The following is a 21,859-nucleotide window of genomic DNA, read 5'->3' as shown; positions in this document are numbered from 1 at the left end:
CCTGATCAGAATAAGGCTACAGAGCAGTGGATCTCCCTCAAAATACCTAGGCTGCAAGTAGCTGTGAACTTACAGCCTTCTCCAAGCTCTTCAGACCTCCTCCATTCAGGAAGAGAAGTAATTGTTGCTTCCCCTTGAAGTTGGCATAATTTATTAATGTGTCTCCCACATACATTCCTTTTTTCTTTCTTTTCTATCAGGAAAAGAGAGAAAATGAGTCAATTAAAACCCATTCTCACTTTGAAACAAGATTTCTAGAGTGAATGATGAGTGCACAAGCATAAAGCCCAAGAACAATTGATAAAAAAATTATTAGATGAAAACCTTGCAGCCAACAACATAACAGCTACCCCAGCGTAGCAAGATCACGTCTGAAAGAATGTCAAGTTATCTATGTTAGACAGCTATACAAGCAAAGAAAGGAGGAATGTGGTGCTTAATTCATCTTCTCAAGTGATTGGAGATACAGCTGTCTATGTATTTTATTGTTCTTTGAAGTTTTCTTGATGCATTTGCTTTTCAGTAATCAATGTCACTGGCACAGGAAGAAGATAGGAAGAGTTCAACTGCACTTATCTCTTTGTGTTACAAAGAGATATGGATATGTTTTAGTTCAGTGTGTTAAAACTGCTTGTTCCCTAAAGTGAAGTCATTGCATTAAAAATTCATGAGGCAGAAGGGTGAGGGAAGAATGCACACATCCAGTATATGCAATTCATACCACAGCACAAACTAGCCTATTACTACTGAGAAGAGCTACTGGAGTTTTTCTATCTGATATTAGAAGAACCCACAAAACCCCACACCTTCGAAAACAAAAAAACCCAAAACCACCAACCCTCTGCTGAGGACAATGAAGTGCCAGCTTCCCAGAGAGACTCCTACATACTGTACATTACATAAAAAGACTTGCAGCATAGTAAGCAATGAGTAGTACTTGCAGAAAAGTGTATCAAGAAGTCAAGGTACCTTACTTGAGCACACTAAGTTCACAGGAGTAGGGATGTAGCTTTTTGCAACAAAACCAGGTATATTGTGCTCTGCTGTATTCATTGTGCACAAATACACTTCAATGGCAAAAAGTTCTTCAATAATCAGAAAATCATTTCAGTTGGAAGAGACCTTTAAAAGACTGTCACATCCAACCATTAACTGAGCATTGCCACATTCACCTGTAAACCCTAAGCACCACATCTACACATCCTATACCTCCAGGGATAGTGACCCAATCACTTCTCTGGGCAGCCTCTTCCAGTGGCTGACAATCCTGCCAGTAAAGAAATTTTTCCTAATATACTATGTAAATCTCCACTGACACAACCTGACACCATTTCCCCTTGTTCTATTTTTCTGTTTCTACTTGGGAAAAAGACCCACATCCACCTCACTACAGCCTCCTTTCGCATAGCTGTAGAGAGCAGGAAGGTCTCCCCTCAGCCTCCTTTTTCTCCCATATAAACAACTCCCCAGTTCCCTCAGCTGCTGCTCATAAGATTTGTGTTCTAGACCCTTGAACAGAATCGCTGCCCTTCTCTGGAGCTCCTCCAGCACTTCCTTGTCCTTCTTGTACTGAGGGACCCAAAACTGAACACAGCACTCGAGGTTTGGCCTCATCAGTATCAAGTAGAGGGTGACGATCACTTCCCTGCTCCTGCTGGCCACAATATTCATGATACAAGCCAGGATGCTATTGGCCTTCTTGGCCACCTGGGCACACAACTGGCTCACAGCCACCTGCTGACCAACAAAGCCAGGTTCTTTACTGCAGGGCATCTTTCCAGCCACTCTTCTTAGAGGCTCCAGCCCTGGAGGTGTTTAAGGCCAGGTTAGATAGGGCTTTGGGCAACCTGGCCTAGTGAGGGTGTCCCTGCCCAAGGCAGGAGGGTTGGAACTAAAAGGTCTTTGAGGTCCCTTCCAACCCAAAGCATTCTATGATTCCCCAAGCCTTTAGCATTGCACAGGTTGTTGTGACCCAACTGTAGATCCCAGGACTCAGGCTTGGATAAAGATCAAGGTGGGGAAGAAAACCCAACATTGTTTGCCTTTTTGATTAAGAAACCACCCGTGAATGTGTCTTCAATGATCTCCATGCAGTCAACATGCTGGTGAGAAGGGATGCCATCCAGAGGGACTTCAAAAGACTTGAGGCATAGGCCCAGGCAAACCACATGAAGTTCAACAAGGCCAAGTGCAAGGTCCTGCACATGGGTCAGCGCAGTCCTAAGCGCAACTACAGGCTGGGTACAGAATGGATTGAGAGCAGCTCTGAGGAATTGGGGGTGTTGTTGTTGGAAGTTTCATTCTGCCTCACTGCTTAAAAATTCCTCTTTCCTCACAACCACAATGATTTCAAGCTAACTGTTAAATTAGGGCAAGATTATTTCACTACTCTTAAACTTCAAGAGAACAAAGGAAGCAAACTTTTCAGTGTCGTAAAAATACACCCAGGTACAAAACAAAGAAACAGAGTAGCTCCATAGTTTCTTCCACATCAGTATTTATGACTTCCCCGCTCATTTTTAAACCATGGAAATCAGGGCACAAAAATTCCATTTTCAAGTCTTGTTTAGACAACATCTGACTTTAATCTAGTTCAGTAACTGTGATTCAATTTAAAACAGTCCACTCAGCTGCAGGCTGGACATAGCACAGTGCCTACAACAGGGCAGTCTTAGCTTTCTTCTCAGAGGCAGGACCAAACTGGTCTAAGGTCCACGGCCACTGCATCCGTCTCTAGGCCACGTCTCTAGGGAAGACTGCTACCTCAGGGCACAGAGAAGAGTGGCACAAGGTAAACATAACCTGCTTTGGTCAGAATGGTCCAAACCAGCCCCCACCTAAATCACTGGTTAGTGACAAAAAAAAAAATGTAATTGAAGTGAATTTAACACCCTGTCTCTGGAGGGCTGTAGCATAGCCTCATAAGCTTGTTGCAGCAAGACAGTCAGATCTTCACAGCCAGAACTATGCTACATCTTTAACACTTGTGTTATCACATACAATTCCTGTCCCAATCCAAAGTGGAAACTAGCATTTAACCTCCCTCTTTCCCCACCACTTACAAATATAAATTCTTCTGTTTTTTTAGTAAGACCAAATGAATAAAGGCTGTTGGCAGTGTACCATCTGCAAAAATAGACAGACTTATAATTACCAGGGAATACAAAAGACTTTTTTCTTTTCACTTGTCTAATCTGTGCCCAGTACCGCAGACAGGAAGGTACAAACTGTAGCTTGTAAGTGTAAAAAATATATACAACTATATTTAACATTTAAATTAAACACAACTGTACGCATACTAACAATCTTATGTACATTCAGTTTTAAACAATACCTCTTCAATATCCTCTTCTTTTGTTAAAGAATTTTTATTTTCCTCCCAAAATACCCAACGCTACTTAATCTGGAGGGGGGAAAATTTGAGCTATATAGAAAATAGCAAGATGTCTTACAGGTGTAGTGTATCATAGCACATATTTTTCATAAAAACAGCACATCATCCAAGATCTGAACCACTGTAAAAGTTCTCACAAGTCCAACAGGACTGTCTTTAAAAGCTTCCTTTGGTTAACAGCAAATCATTCTTAAACAATTAAGGAAAAATATATATTCTTTAACCATCTCTACAGATGCATTTCCTTGGCATGTTGCAGCAATCTGTGTGTCTTTATGGGTGAGCACCACAGATGTTCAGCACTCTCTACTCGTACTGTGATTTCAGTAAAATAGATTATGTATCAGGTTGGATTGGTTTAGAATTAAATTAGTCCAACTTCCTAAGATGTCTGGATATCAGAGAAAGAATGGCAACGCTACTACTACTGCCTCACAAGGCTGATCTCACACAGAATTTGCAACTGCGTCATTAAGCTGCATGGAACTGCTGTTTCTCTGCTTACCTTCCCTGGTCAGCAGAGTAACACAGCTTTTGCCAAGCTCTACATACTCTGACACCCAGCCAGTCACACCAGCCTCTGAACATTCAGACAACTAAAGTGCCTCTGGACTTTATGGCAATGCAATGGTTTCCTTTGAGTCGTTATGCATATTTCAGGTCATGTGTAGCCTTTAGGTCACTGAAATTGTACTCATTTCCAGGGGAACAAATGTCCTCACAGCTTTTGGACAGGAAGGAGGACTTGATCTTTATCTTTCTCCCCTCCTTGCACTATGAAACCCTCTGATCCATCCATCAAGAAAAAAAAAAAAATCACAAACAAAAAGGCAAAGAAGTGTAAGATTCTCCAGGAAAGGAACACCACATTAATCACTATGCATCAGTTAAGCTGAAAAGTACAGAAGTCTGACGAGCAAAGGCACTTGGTAACAGTCTTATGAGCAATAGTCAATGAGTCAACAATTTCAGTCTTGTGATCCAGCTGACCAGCAGCGAGGGCTCTGCAGAGGAAGATTTTGTGGACGACGTAACAGAGGATTTTTTAGCACCTTCCTCTTGAAAAGGAATCGTTGCACTGTTGTGGAGGTCTGTATTCATAAAGCACCTGCTGCGCCGAATATAATCTGTTCCCCTCACTAACTGCTTCTCAGACACTGGTCTTGAGAGGGGGTGCTGTGTGGAGGGACTTTCTTCAATGATTGGGGGTATCCTTTCATTACTGAAGTATCTGCAGAGGACATCTTCACCTGCAGGGAGGAGAAGGAAAAACAAATTATTGCTGACATTAAAATTTCCTCTTTTTACAAAAAGATTTTGGTGACATTGCAAGTTACCTAGATTTTGGATACCTTAACACACCCAGACATAAGCAGCTGTCAATAGATTTATGGCTTTTGGCACCTTTAACATTTTTTTTTAAGCAACACAAAGAGCAACAAAATAAACTCAATTCAATTCCAGATTCATTCATATACACCAGAACTGCTAGTACAAATCATTATCATGAGCAAAACCTAACAAACCTTCTCATAATGTGTCATCCAAAAGGATGACAGACCAGAATTGAATCCATGTTAACCTGAATGTAACCCATGACTAACTTAAAAGCTAAAAATATTACTCTGAAGAGTAAAAATTAATTACACATAGGAAGGCGTAAAACTTCAGATCATTGATGCTTTCGCCGTTTTCACTCCTTCCGTCCAGGCCATGGCAGCTGCTACTCCAGACATCCTACTGAGCTAGGCAGGCCTTTGTTCTGAGCCCATGCAGATTACATACAAGCCTGCAGCACTTAAGTACATTTCAAGTGTTTAAAAAAAAAAGCCAACACAAAAGCAGAACCGAACAAGAAACCACACACACACACAAAACCCAGCCCTGCCACCTGGTGATCACTGTTAGAGCTTGTTTCTAACACTGCTCCAGGTTGATGCTTCTTGTCATCAGCTTCTATTTTTGCATTAAAATCATAGGATTCAGCTCTTATTTTCCCCAGAATTACACACTACCTTTCACAATTGATTTCAAGAATAAACTAAACAGTCACCCTTTCTTATTTCCCACTCTAACAGGACTCAAACAAGTGTGGGGTGAAAGAGAAGGGAAGTAGAGGAAGGAAAAAAGCCACTTAACCTAACACCCAAGATTACTGGCTTAAGTTTCTCTCTCATGACATCTGCAGAACATGCTGCTTCTAGCAGCAGCAGCTGCAGCAAAAAAAGCAGCTCCTTGCATTTTACCTTGGAGAGCAGGTTTGCTTCTACAGCAGCCTCCACAGTGAGTTAAACAGAAAAACTTACCAAAAAAAAAGCAAGATTAAATGCAAAAGGGGGGGCAAGGAGTTGGGGGATGGGGGGGGTGAGATGGGGTGTGTAAGAGCAAAACTGTAAACTTGTACTATAAAGAGACAAGTACAGATCTGCCCTCGTAATTCCAGCCTACTTTCAATGCTCACAAAACTCGTATGACAGGACAATAAAAGTTTGAGGCCCAGCACTGTACAGCTTCACAAATTTCACAACTATTATCTGGCAGCCCTGCTAAAACCAACCATTGCCATCTTGGATCAGTTCAGCAATATATAAACACTAATCCTCCATTCCTATTTAAACATTCCATCCAGTTCACCCCAAGGAAATTTTGAGAAGGAAGGGAAAAGAAAGAGGGATGAGACCTAAACGCTTGCCTTTTCTCCCTGGTGCTCGTGGCCTGGAGAAGGGTTCTGCAGCTCCTATCCAGCTCCCATCAGCAGGCATTGACAAAGGACGAGGTTTTCCTAAAGGCAACATAGAAGGTTTTGAGGAATTACATCAAGTTTAGGAAACCAATTTTTAAAATTGATACTTTTCACAGTTAAGCAAGAGGAAAGGTACAGCAATGGACAGTTAAAAAAAAAAAACAAAACTAGGGGAAAAAATATTTCAAGTACGTCCACTGGTACAATATAAGAAAGCAACGTGTTGAGATTGAACAGCCTTACTCTGGCATGTTTACAGCAGCAGTGGACACAATGAACAAAAGTGATAACCTAAACACACTTGGAAGTGGCCAACCGTAACAGCAGAGCCCAGATGAATGGCATTCATTAAAGAAATAACAGCATTTAAGCCAAATTGTTTCAAATGTGGAATTTTTCACATTCACAATTTGCCCTTAATATCCACCAAGCCTAACAAGTATTTTCCTAACACAAATTATTCCAAAGCATTTATCATAACAGCAATAAGGAAAGAGGAATGAACTCACCATAGGATTGTGTTTTTTCCCTCATTTTGGCTGGTACAATATTTGCTTCCATGGGATACCCAGGCAACTGATCTGAATCAGCAATAGTGAACCTTCGCCTTCGACTCTCCTGATCCAGAAAAGAATTGGGAGACTCTGCGCCCTTGGACCCAGGTAGTGGCTGACTGGATTTGTTGCCTCCTCCATACACAAAACTCCCCTTTTCATCTCTGAAAGGACATTTCACTTCAGTTAGTAAGTAGCTTAAGAGTTTCATGCTACAGCCATGAGGTTTGAAAGATGTTTCTAGCACCCAGTCATGCTCCTGACAACTGGCATTGTGCCGCAAGCAAGCTGAAAAAAACCCCTAACAAGTCAGGTGATGGAAGACTTCATTATAACCATATTTAATGAGGAGAACAGAAAGCTGTCGCCTTCATGCTAATTCACTTTTAATGAGCCAGTAATTTAATACACAGAGGCCTTTTAGAGGCACTACCCCTGAAAAAACTCTTAAAAAAGAGGCCACCTTTCTGCCCTGAGGGTATCAAAGCTGCGGATTCACTGCCTGCTCTGTACCCCGTTATGACAGGGGAGCACATACATAACACCACCCATCACCTCCATCTGAGGCACTATGCTTTTCCTCACTGTAAGAGCCCTGTGACTGCCATCAAATAATCATCGACTTCCCTCTCCATCCAAAAGTCAAATCCCCTTGAGAGTTTCAGGAGTAAATTCACAGCATATTTAGATATGATTTTGAGCAGTTTCTGCAGGAACTCCTTTCCCAGAGCAATCCCTCATTCCAAAGGCCAGGAACAGCCATTTTTAGAATTGGTTCTTGCGAGAACTTTTGGAAGAAAAACTACACTCCAAATTAAGATTTGCCTGGATTCCTTTATTTTTCCTCACCCCCTTTTCCTGTTACACACTACTATCTTATTGCTTGAAGCAATCCTCAGCCACATCAGGCATAAAGAAAAAAGACAGCTGACTTAGCACATACATACCCCAGTATTCACAACAGCCCCCTGGCCAGCACATACCACATTTTCCAGCTCACTATCAAGAACAATGATAGAGCTCATCAAGCAGGACAACGGTGTTTACAGTAATCCAGGGACCAAAAATTGCACAGAAGTGTTATATCACAACTGCATGTACGCAGAAAACCAGGCACTACTCTCTCCCTCCCCAATATAGAGCAGAGAAGATCCATGCCAGTAAAGGAAGAGAAAAGGACTGTGAGGAGGAAAAAAATGATGACAAAAACACACCTGTTTCAAGAGAAGAGCAAAACACCCAGAGGTGAACTAAATAGCCAAACAGAAGGTGAAACAACTAGCCCTTCTCCTTTTCCTGCTTGCCACAGCTTCCAAAATTTGCTTTGTTTAAAAGTCAAAGGCAAGAAGTCTTCCCCTTTCCACATATCACCCAGGGCAACTTTTACAGCTTGCATTGCTATTACCCTTCTTGTCAACACGGATGCAAGTCTAAAGGCATCCGAAGCTAGATAGTTTTGCAACTTTTTAGAGAAGAGACCAAGAAACTGAGCACATGCACATAGTTCACCAATGTACCTGAAACACAATGATTTAAAGAAAATAGCACAGCATTCTGAACTAAGCTGTTAAGTTTAATATTTCTTGGCATAAAAAATGTATTAATTTTATGGTATTTTTATTTTTAAGAACTAAGCATGTATAAACATGAAAAAAAAGAGAGAGACACACACACACAGAGTAGGTCAGGGTGGGTCCAACTTCAGTCAAGAGACCCTACCATGGAAAAACTCTGTCCCCCAATCCCGGTGTACTGCCCCGAAGGCTTCAGCAATACAACTTCAGCCTCTGTATCAGGCCTTACATGACAGAAGGCAAGCTCTCCATTCCTCCTTAAGAGTCCTGCAGCAGGTGGTCAGAGTTCCTGTGCTGGGCTGTCCCTGTGTGAGGGCAGGCCAGGAAGCATACCCTGCCTGAAACCCCTTTTGTCTATCACCTTCCCAGGTCAGCTAGCAGGGTTTTGGCACAAGTCAACATGGACTTGAAAACACACACAAGCTAGCCATACCACACTCCCCATCCCCCTCTTCTGTGTACACAGGCCTGCATTTTTATAGTTTACACTGCAGGGAAAAAATAAAGTTGAATAAATTGCCTCTCCCTTCCCTTGTGGGAACATTCTTGTTTTAAACAGTTTGCAAGTTTAACAATTTAAAACAAGTTTTTTTCCTATCCTCACTCCCATGACAGTTAACTCACTAAAAAACCACGTACACCAAAAAACAAACAAAACACAGTGGAAAAAGTTGGACAAAAATTAGTTCTTGCAACACACAGCAGATTTAAACAAAATCAAACATATTACCCTACAACAAAACTATGGATGACATCCATTCATGTTTTAGAATAATTCTGATCTATGCAGCACACAATATCCTAATAATAAAATCTATTATGATCATAGTAATCTATGCATTTAAGCATAAGCAATCTTATGTATTTAAGCCAACAGAAGAAAGCCAGTAAGATCTGCAATTTCCTCAAGCTAATTTGCACAGAACCCTAAGAGCAACCAGCTCAGAAACAAGTGTCATAAAGGAGCTTTTTATTCAGTAATGCATGTTTATTCACATACCGAGGAGAATATGGAACAGCTGGTGGAGGTGGTATGTACAGATCCAGAATAGCTGGCTTCTCTTTCTTCAGTGAGGTACTCATGGTGCTTTCCGGTGACTGGGTTGAAGTTGGTGGAGGACTGGTCTGAAACAGTAGACAGCTATCAAACATCTGAGCATTCATTTATCATTCACAAAAAGGTAACTCAAAAATCAATTGTACCATCTCACCACCTAGTGAGTTGCTATTTCTATACTTAATAAACGCGTCAAAAACTCTTGGCACTTATATTTTTCTCCACCCCCAGTTTTGGCCAGCTTTGCAGTCACTCCTACAGAAATTCCTTCACAGGTAATGCATTGCTCAAGAATATTTTGCTCTTTACAGTTCTATTTTTCCTGCAAATTCCATAGACAGAAAAAGCAACAAAGCCCCTTCTTCTATTCTTAGACACATGAAAAGAATACAGTTTGTTAAATACAGATATGATCTCTAGCACTTAGAAAGCCAGGTCACGCTACCCTTATTCTATACAGTCCGATGCCTGGGGCATGGGCAGAAGCATAGTAAAACTTCACCACAAACTGCATCAAGTGATACAACTAGGATAAGGGAAACAAAGGAAAAAATTATTAGCATTGCTCATCTGAGCAAATCTGTCATTTTGCTCATCTCAGCTCGCTCCTCTGTCCCCAGAATCTTCTCAGGCTCCTCTCTGCCTCTAGATGGCCAAAGGACCCTTTCAACTTTTGTCAAGTAACGCTTGTCCCTTTTTACCAGGGACCTGCCCCAGCTTTTCCTCTGCCCACCCAGTTAACAGGGTCCATGCATACCTTTTAGCAGTCAGAATGCTGCAGTTCAGAACTCAGGCTTATCCTGTCATCCACCCCCCCATTAAAACAGCGCTTGGCACAGCCTATATCCCAGCCCACCTCAGCCCTTCACATGGGTAACACAGGCATGGGCATCAGTGAAATGAAGGCTAAGAAAGGAGTGAAGTGCACATCCTCTCCCCAGTTGGAGAGAAATCTGCCTGCTTTCAGACTTGGCATTTCGCAAGTTGGTAAGTTATCCTCACAGCTGTAGGAAGACCTGTGTCACAACAGGAATACGCATGGAAACTCTCCCAGGTTTTACTGCAGGTAATTTAGATTCAATTAGGTTATTTCCTCCTGTTTGCATTAAGCTCTAAGCTTCCTACGACTTGCCATACCCAACATGGTTACTGAAGCTGTTACCTTCCTTTTCTCTGTCTGCTTCTTACCCAATCTGTGCATTTCCCAACAACCAAATCTTAGTTATGAACTACTTCTTGAAAAACACTCACCATTTCCCACCCTTCACCAGACTAAAAAGAACAGATATATGGAATCATCTAAGTTATTTCAGCAAAAACATATTACTCTGCTAAACAGAGGAAGCATTTATAACTCCATGCTGACGAATTCCAGACATATCAGCGGTTTCGGCAGTTTTCCTTCAGATAAGTTCTCCCAGTGGCACGCTGACTGATTAAAATGCTCAACACACCGAGTCCCTGTGTGTATCAAGAGGGCATTATCTGAAGTTGTTTTTTTTAAAAAAAAATAATTCAAGAACATTTTCCCTTTTATCTAGGGACCAGAAGAGGACTGCAGTTTCACCTAACCCTCCCAGATCGCGAGTACCTGGAAGCATTTCTGGTATTTCTCTTTTTCGAGTTGCAACCAACGCATTCGCATCCCGACGTCACAGCTGAGCTGGCAGCCTCTCACCTGCACCAAGGGTGGTTTCCAGCGCAGGTTTTTCAGCGGAGCTGGAGTGAAATGGAAAGAGCCAGTGGGACGTTTCTTAAGCAGCAACCTAACTCCAGCAGGATTCTCTCGCAACTTTGCCACCAGGTTTTTTAGTTGCCATCCAACCTGGAAGAGAATAGACAAACTTTTTATTTAGTATTGCTTGCCTGAAAGCAAACAAGCAAGAAAAATAAATATCCCAAGTCAAACTGTTTGAACGTGAACCTAAAGAGAGAAGACAAGATCCAAAAAAGCCAGAATGAACAAAAATATTGGAGAATATAATTTTTGTTTTCTTTTAAAGAGAAAAAGATCTCTACTTGAGCTGTAAATTAAACACTAAAATACCAAACAATTCTCTTTATATCTCAGCACTGGTACTAGAAAGATGCACAAATGTGCTCAAATTGAGTAACAGTGATTCACAGCAAACTACTTTACCACACTGAAAGGCATTGTTTACCTGTCCTAAGTGAAAATATCATCTTTTTATCTAAGTTCCCACGTGCAAATTATTTGACAAACACTAAGAGTTTTTTTAAAGCTCTTTTAGACACATTTTAGTAGATCATAATGATGTGTTTTAAGTCAGGCCTTAAATACAACATGAAATATTTTGGTATGATATGTACATTATCTAAACAGAAATTACATATTTTATCAAAATAATGCAATGAATTAATTGTAAGTCCAAGTAAAATTTGTCTTGAAAACAAAACACTAAAAAGCCTCAACAATTTCAACAGGAAAACACCAGAACCATCTCCTGACCCCCCTCATTCAGAACGTGTGGGGAGCAAGCATCTTAGGCCAAGCATAAGGCAAGATTGGTAAAGCTCTTTGTTACTCACCACAGTTTGCCGATTAACCTGGATCACTTCGTCACCAGCATGAATCTTCTGAGATCGATCAGCAGGGGACTACAAAGAAGAGAACAAGAGGCACGTACTTCAGGTTTTCTTCTCTCCCATAACAACCCCACCAAGCTAGGTCAAAAGGTTCATCTATAATGAAAAGCACTGCTAAAAATTTTCGCACAGTTATAACACACACTACGTCCATTGATGACTTGAGAAACACAAATTCAACTTCTGATTTTTTATATGGGGGGGGGACTACAGGGAAAGGGAGAAGGCACAGGCTGCATTTGTCACAAGCCAGATTGTACGTAAGTCATGGGATGGTCATCACTGTCCTTTTGGCTCCTGTTTGTACTGTTGTCCCAGAGAGCAATAGGAGAGGATTGAAGAGAAGAATTGTGTCTTAATACAGCAATAATCTTAAAATTAGCTTTCAAGGACGCATATTTTTTAATATCAGTATGCACTCAGATTTTGAACATACAGAACAAAGGACCAAATGCTTTCAAACCCACAAAATAAATCCACCTTGCTTTCCCTTTTTCTTTCCCAGTGTAAATAAAGCTACCAACTTGACTGTGAAATTACGAGACTGCATCAAGCTCAACAGAAAAACACGTGCTTGCACACATTAAGTGTGAATCAACGAGTATTTTTCAAACAGGTACCTAACAACAATACACCTTAAAATACAGTTTTCTTGGAACAAAAACAAAGCTCTGGGGAACCATTAGCAAGGAACAGCTACATGGGTCAATATTTATTCAGATTTATCTACAGCTGGTGCCATGTACCAGCTATCACTGCAGTTATAGCGGCGAGACTGTTTTTAACAACACACCAATTCTGACCAGCCCTGACCACACCCCAAGCGCACTACCTTGCTACACTGCAGCCTGGTCACAGGACAACTACTCCATTCATTGCCCCCACCCGATGAGTAACCACCTGGCAGCAGACCAGCTCTTCCTATAGACTCCTAACTAAGCACTTGGCTTAAGGACTCCCTTCTTGTCATCACACCAAGTAACTATTTTATTAGAAGGGACTGTAGGAATAAACAGTGCAACAAGGAAAGAAAACACGAGGGAATTTTTGGGAGGCTCCAGCTATCATGAGTAACCTTATTTCTTCATTGTCTTCTTGCTTCCTCTGGGAGGAAATGACTCCGTGGAAGGCTGCATATATACAAGTCAGACACAATCATGAAAAAATGTTGTGCCAAAGTCAAGTTTGTGACAAACAGCTCCTTTCAAACTGTCCTCTGGGTGATCAACAGCTTGTCTGGTGGAAGGTGGGGAATCTTTGCACAGAGGACTCCTACAAGTGCGATTACAGTGTCTGCTATGGCATTGTGAGAACAGAGGAGAGAGCAAAGTGTAACTCTAGACCAATGTGACATGGGCAGTCACAAGCAGAACAGCCCAGCTCAGGAATCCCTCTGACCAGCATGAAATGCATGGACTTCTCCAGTCCTTCCAATATACAGTACTGTTAATTTTGGAGTGCAATTCCAACACACCAACTTCTGGTGGTATCTACTAAACCACCATTCCAAACCTAGCAAAGGAATTTTGTTAAGGTCCAGCATGATCCCACGCCACCAGAAAGACACCAGTTGTTTGCAACTCTCTACCTCATGTGTTGTTTCTCCAAAGGAAGAGCCAGTGTTCATAAAGTGGAAGTTCAGGTCAACACTCAAAGCTATAGAAGGAACACAGCCCCATTCCCAGTCTCCAAAATGAGATCTATACACACAGGGAGGTCAGCAGCAGTCAGCGTTACATTTTTTCACATTTATGTTATGTTGAATTTGCTGTCTGAGTGGCCTTGGTCTACGTTGCAGAACCCAGGCAGAGTTACGCCAGGGCAACTGCATAAAAGCTTTCAGCTTTTAATCTGGACTGCAAGCACAGATTTCCACCCACTCCTCCCTAGCCCCTGCACTTGGCAGGGATACAAGTAGAACCACCAGCTCTCTCTCATTCACAAAGAAAAAAAAAAAAAAAAGGTCAAACCACACGCACATCACTTCAAAAGCCACATTCTTCTGCTCCTTTTTCTTTCAAGCCAGTGCTCCTATAGAGCAGCATGTCTGACAACACCACAGAGCATCACCCACCAGACTCAGCTACTGGCCAGAAGTCTGCAGCAACTACTGCCCAGAAGCCTTTAACAAAGCTTTGGCTACAGAGAGCTCGCAGCACAGGAATCACAGATCCACAGAATTGTAGGGGTTGGAAGGGACCTCAAGAGATCGAGTCCAACCCCCTCTGCCAAAGCAGGTTCCTTAGGACAGAATAAAACAAGTAACCAACTGCAGGAAAAGTAAACGGTTGCCTATCATGCCGACCGCTGCCATCCAGCGGATCGCGCGCAGCCTTACTTCTGCGCAGTCTTTACTCGCGAGGTAATTTTGTCACTGAGCAGCCCACAGATTTCATGACTCATTACCGAATTTAGCACACCACCAGCACCCAATCGCTCCCACTATGCAGGATTGCCTTTGCCAGCAGAGAGCAAAAACGTTCAAGGCTTTGTCAAGCAAGATACTGTAAGTGCTCAGAACAGCAGATACAGTAACTTAGCTGAAGCAATTATTTTCACGTCGCATTTGAACTAACTCATCTACTCGCAGAAAATGGTTTAATTAGAGTAACAGCGAAACACGAAGATACAAAATATTTACAAACTGCAGATAAACAAATGATGCGTCACATGCTGAAGCAGTAATATTATGAAAGTTCTGTGTAGAACAGGAAAAAGTAGTAAAAAAGTCAAACTCAAAGCTACTGTAAGATAGCCTGAGTTAATTTACATTTACTTCACTTACATTTTCTGTTGTTCCAGTAATTACATGTAACCCATCATAAGTTGATTTGATGTACATTCCCTACACGTAAGCAGAAAATGAAAAACAAGTTTAAAGGCAAAGTAAAAGTGTAACATATCTGATTAAAGAACTACTTATTAAAACAGTATTATGCTTATTAAACATTATTAACAACACATAACAATTTACACATTTTCCCTATAGAAGTGTGTGGTCTAATATTACAGCATTCTAAATCTCTTCACAGATCATTTTAATATAATTAATTATAATATTTATTACAACTTAAAAGACCTAACATACGGAACACAATTTAGAAACACTGTCTGTCTGGTAATACAAACACTGCTGGGTTTGATGTCTTGACAGTCTTTGGCCTCGAACAAACCTCTATTTCTTTATTGCCCTGTCTGCACCAGAGAATTATAGGATTTACTAGATGGCCACCAGCTCTCTCCACACAAAGCGCATTTACACAGGTGGGCTACAAATACTGCCTACAGATTCTTTTAAAATTTCACTTGGCAAGTCAATATACAGGCTGCCTTTTAACCACAGTGCTGACATAAACAATAAAAGTGCTGGCAGAACTATTTATAGAGGTATGTTAATGTTGAGTGCAAATACAAGGACAAAAACAGATAAATTGGGTGTTGACCATACATACATCACATTACCAGTCACCAGCAGCCTATTAACTAATACTTGCCTAGATTTCCCCACAGGTGGTGACACTGGTTTCATCAATGTACAGGAGGTACATTGGTTTCATCATTTATGAACAAACGCATCTCTACCTATGTCTGTTGTGAGCAGCTCACACTGAGCTGTACAGAACTGGATGCTACTTAGAAGTCACAGGCAGCCTATCTGCCTGAAGTTATCACACTTGCTTGAAAGTAGAAGGAGAAATACAAGAATTTGTTTTTACCCCTTCCTCTCCAGCTGATTCCATTGCCTGTTTGCCTGCCGGCATCCAGTTGTGTGCACCTACCTCCTCATTTCTCACTTAGTCCAAGCTAGGCTGACTCTGCTTCCTTGTAGCTTGTGCATTAACAAAGAAGTCCCCATAAATTCAAGAATGCATGACTGATTCAGTCAAATCCAGTGGCCTGGGTAAAACTATACAGCACAGTAAGACTGTAAAGCTTGCTCTAACCAAGCTCATCTTTTCTGCCTTCAGGGCAAGAGGACGGGGGGCAGGGGATGTACAAATGCATTTAAGAATTTAAATTCCCTCCAACTCACTCTAACACATCTGTTCCCCAGCCAGAAAGTCCACCAAGGTTTGAAATTCAGTTTCTCCTAACCCGCACTCAGCTAAGCAGCATCCACTGAACAAAGTGGATTCAGTGACGTTAACATGGTCGCTGAACATTTAAAAACATTTTCCATATTTCTGCTAACAACAAGGATTTTTGAACTTTACGTTCTTCACAGTCTTGCTAAAAACACACATAAAAACAAACATCATTTCTTATCACCTTGATCAATGGCCCTGCCCGGCCTCATCCCTGGAAAACAGTTAAGGTAACCTAACAAAACCCAATGATTGATTCCCCAAGCATCTACAGATTTCCCAGTATCCTGGTTAAAACACAAATCCACAATACTTCACCAAAAACCATATTTGTGATCAGATGTATTAGCACACATACCCACCTGGCAGCCACTCCAGCACGCCACCTACAATAAACTTTGAGTTGTACCTCATGCCTCTTTCTGTTCCCCATAGGATATTAATGGTTTTGCAGTATCTTGCTATAAACACATGGGCAGTGGCTCACCAGACTGCCTATGAAGCACCTGGGGCATGAGGACACCCCAGAATTAGGTCTTACCAGGCCTTCCCCAGGTTTAATGTTGGTTAAATGAACCTCCTCCAGACATGCACACTGGCTCATCAACGGATCTGTAGTTGATCGGATAGCTTTGTCACAAATGCCATTTAAAGTCTTGGCCTGCAATAGAACATACAACAGAAGATAGCGACAAAATTTCTCTCCTGGCTTTGTCCTCTTTTGAAAAATGGAAAGGAACTCGGTTCTAAAACATGGCCCACTAATAAAGTGTAGTTAAGAATCACTGATATAGTGCTGTTTAATATCTTCATTGACGACCTTGATGAGGGAATAGCATCCACCCTCAGCAAGTACCCGATGATACAAAGCTGGGAGGAGTGGCTGACACGCAGGAACACTGCACTGCCATCCAGAGAGACCTGGACAGGCTGGAGAGCTGGGCAGGGAGAAACCGGATGAAGTTCAACAAAAGCAAGTGTAAAGTCTTGCACCTGGGAAGGAACAACCATTTGTATCAGTACAGGCTGGGGGATGACCTGCTGGAGAAGAGCTCAGTGGAGAAGGACCTGGGGGTCCTGGTAGATGACAGGTTGGCCATGAGCCAGCAGTGTGCCCTGGTGGCTAAGAGAGCCAATGGGATCCTGGGGTGCATCCGGAGGAGTGTAGCCAGCAGGTTGAAGGAGGTGATTCTCCCCCTCTACTCTGCCCTGGTCAGGCCCCACCTGGAGTATTGTGTCCAGTTCTGGGCTCCTTGGTTTAAAAAGGACCGGGATCTCCTGGAGAGAGTCCAAAGAAGGGCTACGAAGAGGATTAGGGGCCTGGAACATCTCCCCTATGAGGATAGGCTGAGTAAGCTGGGACTCTTCAGCCTTGAGAAGAGAAGACTAAGGGGGGACCTAATTAAAGTTTATAATTATCTGAAGCAGGGGATGCAGGGGGAATCAGCCAGCCCCTTTTCAGTGGTCTGTGGGGATAGGACAAGGGGCAATGGCTGCAAGTTGGAGCATAGGAAGTTCCGCACCAACGTGCGGAAGAACTTTTACACAGGGAGGGTGACAGAGCACTGGAATAGGCTACCCAGGGAGGTGGTGGAGTCTCCTTCTCTGGAGATATTCAAGACCTGTCTGGACACCTATCGGAGAGATATGTCCTAGGGAGCCTGCTTTGGCAGGGGGGTTGGACCCGATGATCTCTTGAGGTCCCTTCCAACCCCTACAATTCTATGATTCTATGATTATTTGTACAGATCTATTCTATGGCATGTTTATTACTGTAACCTAGAACAAACCACCTGTTTCCAACAGTGCCACCTCATTATTGCTAAGAGATGCCAACACACCCTCTGCTTAAAAATACAGGGGAAAAAACCCTGGGTTTGGGGTTTGTGTGCTTTAACCAAAACATAACCCATTAAAATACCAAAGCATTTTGATGATTCCTCATGGGAACAATTGACAGTTTTTCATATTGCTCTTCATTTCTGGTCAGGTATCAGAAAAAGTGAGGTGCTAGCCACTGACTTAGGACATCTAGCACTTAAGTGTTTCAGCATAACTTCTCTCCACTGTGCCTTTGAATTGACCTCTTCTGGAATGCTTACACAGGCAAGGTTCATATTTCCTTTTGACCAAAACATAACTGATCCTAAGCCAACATTATAACTGAAGGCAAATCCTGACCTTGTGCATGTGTAAGTAAAGTCAGAGGCAGAACAGCTTTGTCTTGTAGAACTTTTAACAAGCGGAACGGCTAATTAATCAGGATGGGGGGAAGCCATAGTCCAAATTAAGGCTCCACAGCATGTTCTGGGTCTTGACATTAATGGAAGCAGTGCCAGAACTCAGAGGAGGTTACAAAAGCTTAAATGACGATGGGAGGATTAGTACACAGTACAGTAGCTGTACACAATTTGGGAACCAGCAAGCTAAGCCACCCTTCACAAGGGGTTTGAATCTTTCAGTCAGAGCAGACATGCCGTTGTTAGAGGATGGGGGGCGGGGGGAGCTGCCCTGTAGGAAAACACTGGTTTGGATTACAATGGACCCTGTAGACAATAGCTCCAATGTGTTGTGGGTGGGTGTTTTTGTTGTGGGTTTTTTTTTTTCTTTTACATCAGATTTATAAAGCAACAATAAAATAAATCAAAACAATGCTTAAGTGTGAATGAGCGGAACTGCTGAAACAAGGGAACTCCAAACAACAATGCCTACTTCCAGAGAGGGTGTGCACAAATGGAAAAAGAAAGATGCAAAAACCCCCTTTTACGTGGTCTCATTATTTATGGAAAAAATTATTTTTAGTTATTGTGCTACTAAAATTCCTAAGCATCTACAAGCTAACGGAAGGCCTTATCAAAGAGCACAGCCTGGCTCATGTCAAAGGCAGGAAGCTATGATTAACTGTTACAAAATATAAAAAGCATTCCATTACGCTCCTCGCTTGGTCACAGGGCTGCTTCAAACCCTGAAAACTTGGGCTCAAGTACAATCAGAGACAGAATTTCAGTTCCAGACAGCGTCGTTCCTTTACATGAAGCAGCTTAATAAGGAATAGTATCTGCTTACTAAGGCACTAAATGCACATTGCAGGCATAGTTGGGTTATTTAGGCTATGAAAATCTGAGGTCTAAATTCTCTTGAGAAAATAGCTGTGCAATGAAACTTGAATGAATACTTAATTCTGTGCTATTACACATACTACCCGTCCAAGTTTCATTGATTTCCTCTGTCTGTGGCAAAAAACATTTGCAAAACGTCCAGTAACAGTGTTTATTTGCACAATACACTTTGAAATGTGGGACTGGAAAGCTATTGTCAGTATAGTCAGCGTAGGAGCCACTGAAATATACCATGAATGTGGACAGCTGAGTTTCAACAGAAACATGTACTTACTACAGTCTGAACTTTCTCTTCCATGTCAGCCACAGCGCAGTCCTAAAAACAAAAACCCTACATTAGCCAATACACATGTAAACACATCAGCTCTGAAAGATCTGCAAAACTGACACATTAACCTCAAAGTGAAATAGAGTAATTCATGCTGCAGAGATTAATCAGATTAGTTTCCTCCAGTAGGGCTCAAATGTGCAGTTTAGCAACTATTTTCTGCCCCTGGTAGAAAACATTAATAAACCTTGAACACTAAAGAGAACAGGAGATTCAATTACAGCATCAGACTTTTCCAGAAGAGCTGAACATTGCACAATAAAACTAGACTCTCAGAAGGCTGGGTGCACAAGCTTGCCTTATGATAAACTCTTAACTCAGGTGCTTCACTGTCCCAGACATCAAAAACGATCTAAACCACATCATTAAAATAGCATTTAAAAAAAAAAAAACCCCACACACCACACTTTTCATGTTATCAATGACATTCTGGAGGGCCAAAGGACTGCATATAAAGCATTATTTACACAGCCCAGGTACAAAAGTCTTCAAACAAACAAGTTCATATAACAGACTACAGAAGTCAACATTGTTTTCTGCAAAAAGAGCTGAACTAGATAATGGTATTAAACTCTCAGATTAAAAGAGAAGTTAAAGCAGCAAGTAAATAATGAAACAAGGCTTGCTTGGAAATCTGTAAGACGACAGACCCAAACCCAAAGCATTTAAACAAGTTAAATTCCAAGATACTTGCAATTGACATCTCAACCTATGTAACTACCACAAAACACCCAAGAGATGCATCCAGGAACTGTTAATCAAAGCTGTTCCATATTTCTATTCATCCTCAACACTACTTCTGTTCCTCCCTAGCTCCATTCTGTGCTTTTAAACAGGGGGGCGGGGGGGGGGGGGGAAATCTACAAAAAACATGCAGTTCTCCAGATATGGGCACACCAGGCATTCATAAAACAACCCAGCTACATTTAGTGTTTTTGTAAGTCCTAACACTCTTTTCACTGTTGTAATGACTATCAAGGACTGAGATCATACTTTCTACATTCCGTCACCAAAAGCTTCAAGACCTTTCCTGAATGCTGCTACGAAGTTTAGACTCCGTTGTTGTCCATCAGCATCATATTTCTCTGCTAAATACAGGCAGATGAAGCAACAATGAATATCACCTACCATCACGAAGCCCAGTTGCTCAACATTGCAAAGTCCTTCTGCTCTTCTTCATTTCTGTTTACACTGATAATTTAACCTTAAAGTTTGCCACAATATTTTAAGAACTAGTGGACTAAACACTGTTCCCTGTATCTGAATAGATATCATTGAACTGGAATTTTACTGCATTCTAGTCCTGCCTTATTATTCACTCACTTTTGTACATCATTTTACAATTAAGCAGAGCAGCATTGGTTCCATGAGAGCCACACTGGTCTCTTCTCTGCTGGAACTGAGCCTTTATTCTTACACTCTATTCCCTAATAAGAAAAAATGTTGAAGTCTAAAAACCTCACCAGTGGTTTTACAACTGTATTTCTTACATGTCAGTGGACTTCTTCAGACCATGTATTTGCAGTGCCCCCATACAAAATATTGTTACTTCTTCCCCATTAATGTTTTTTTTCCCCTCGTACGCACCAATCCCACTCTTTATTATAGTTCATATCAAATTGGGTTGTTATAGCTCATACTGAATTAGTTTATTATAGCTCTTATCAAATTGGCAGAGAAGTACTCAAAGGCTTTTTAAAAGGCTAGGGTTGTATTCACCAGTTTCCATTCCCCTGCCATCAAAGGCTGATATAATTGACAGATTAGACACCATTTTTATTTAGCTTTATTAGTACCATTTAGCAGTCTCCTATCTCATTTCCTGTAGCAGTCTTGGGAGAACACCACCTGCTGCTAGAAACACTTACCATTCTGCTTCACAATCTGCAAATCTATAGCTATAAATCACTGACTGAGTGCAACTGCACACACAGCACCCAAACAAGACGGGCATTCAGCAGCAAGCTGAACTTGTACACCTTTGAACTTAGAACATCCAAACACTATCCCTTCACAGCAATCCAGCTGATATAACTGGGTGTCATCATAGCTTGACAACTCACAGGATGTTTCTGTCCTTTGACATCTTCCCCTCAAAACAGTCATCACAGGTCATGGTCCTCCAGACTTCAGACAATACAGGACCACTGACTAAGGCCTATGAGCAAGCTCATCAGGCACGTAAATGTGCACACACAAGTGCTTCCAGTTGCTGTGTGTTGTTTCAGCTATTGCCAGTACGAGCACTCATCCCATAACTGAGAATTGGAAAACTGAGTCAAAACACTTTGGGGTCTCACACCACTGGCAGAGAAAGCCTGGCCAGTGGGACATCTGTTGTAAAGGTGGCAGTTCCTTCCATTGTATGCAGCATTTCTCACCTGATGGCTAAAACACT

The 21,859-nt window shown here is 41.8% G+C and overlaps 1 protein-coding gene across 3 annotated transcripts in view; it reads right to left on the bottom strand.

Moving 5' to 3' along the window:
* Nucleotides 1–2,495: 2,495 nt before the first annotated feature.
* Nucleotides 2,496–21,859, bottom strand: part of CNKSR3 (CNKSR family member 3) — a gene marked incomplete at its 5' end in the record, with an annotated part of 58,495 nt that continues 39,131 nt past the window's right edge. The window contains 9 exons of one of the 3 annotated variants that reach the window (XM_084262407.1): nucleotides 2,496–4,644; nucleotides 6,075–6,176; nucleotides 6,647–6,855; nucleotides 9,266–9,390; nucleotides 11,001–11,147; nucleotides 11,873–11,941; nucleotides 14,715–14,774; nucleotides 16,556–16,675; nucleotides 19,408–19,449. In XM_084262407.1, the coding sequence (XP_084118533.1) occupies nucleotides 4,346–4,644; nucleotides 6,075–6,176; nucleotides 6,647–6,855; nucleotides 9,266–9,390; nucleotides 11,001–11,147; nucleotides 11,873–11,941; nucleotides 14,715–14,774; nucleotides 16,556–16,675; nucleotides 19,408–19,449 (1,173 nt within the window). In that variant the 3' untranslated portion in view covers nucleotides 2,496–4,345. The remainder of the gene's footprint in view (nucleotides 4,645–6,074; nucleotides 6,177–6,646; nucleotides 6,856–9,265; nucleotides 9,391–11,000; nucleotides 11,148–11,872; nucleotides 11,942–14,714; nucleotides 14,775–16,555; nucleotides 16,676–19,407; nucleotides 19,450–21,859) is intronic. The other 2 variants (XM_084262408.1, XM_084262406.1) reach the window with 2 other exon arrangements.

This window comes from Gallinula chloropus (genome assembly GCF_964237585.1).
Source record: "Gallinula chloropus genome assembly, chromosome: 3".
NCBI classification, from domain to species: Eukaryota; Metazoa; Chordata; class Aves; order Gruiformes; family Rallidae; genus Gallinula; species Gallinula chloropus.
The sequence above is the reverse complement of the archived record's forward strand: the minus strand, read 5'-3'. Positions and strand labels throughout refer to the sequence as shown.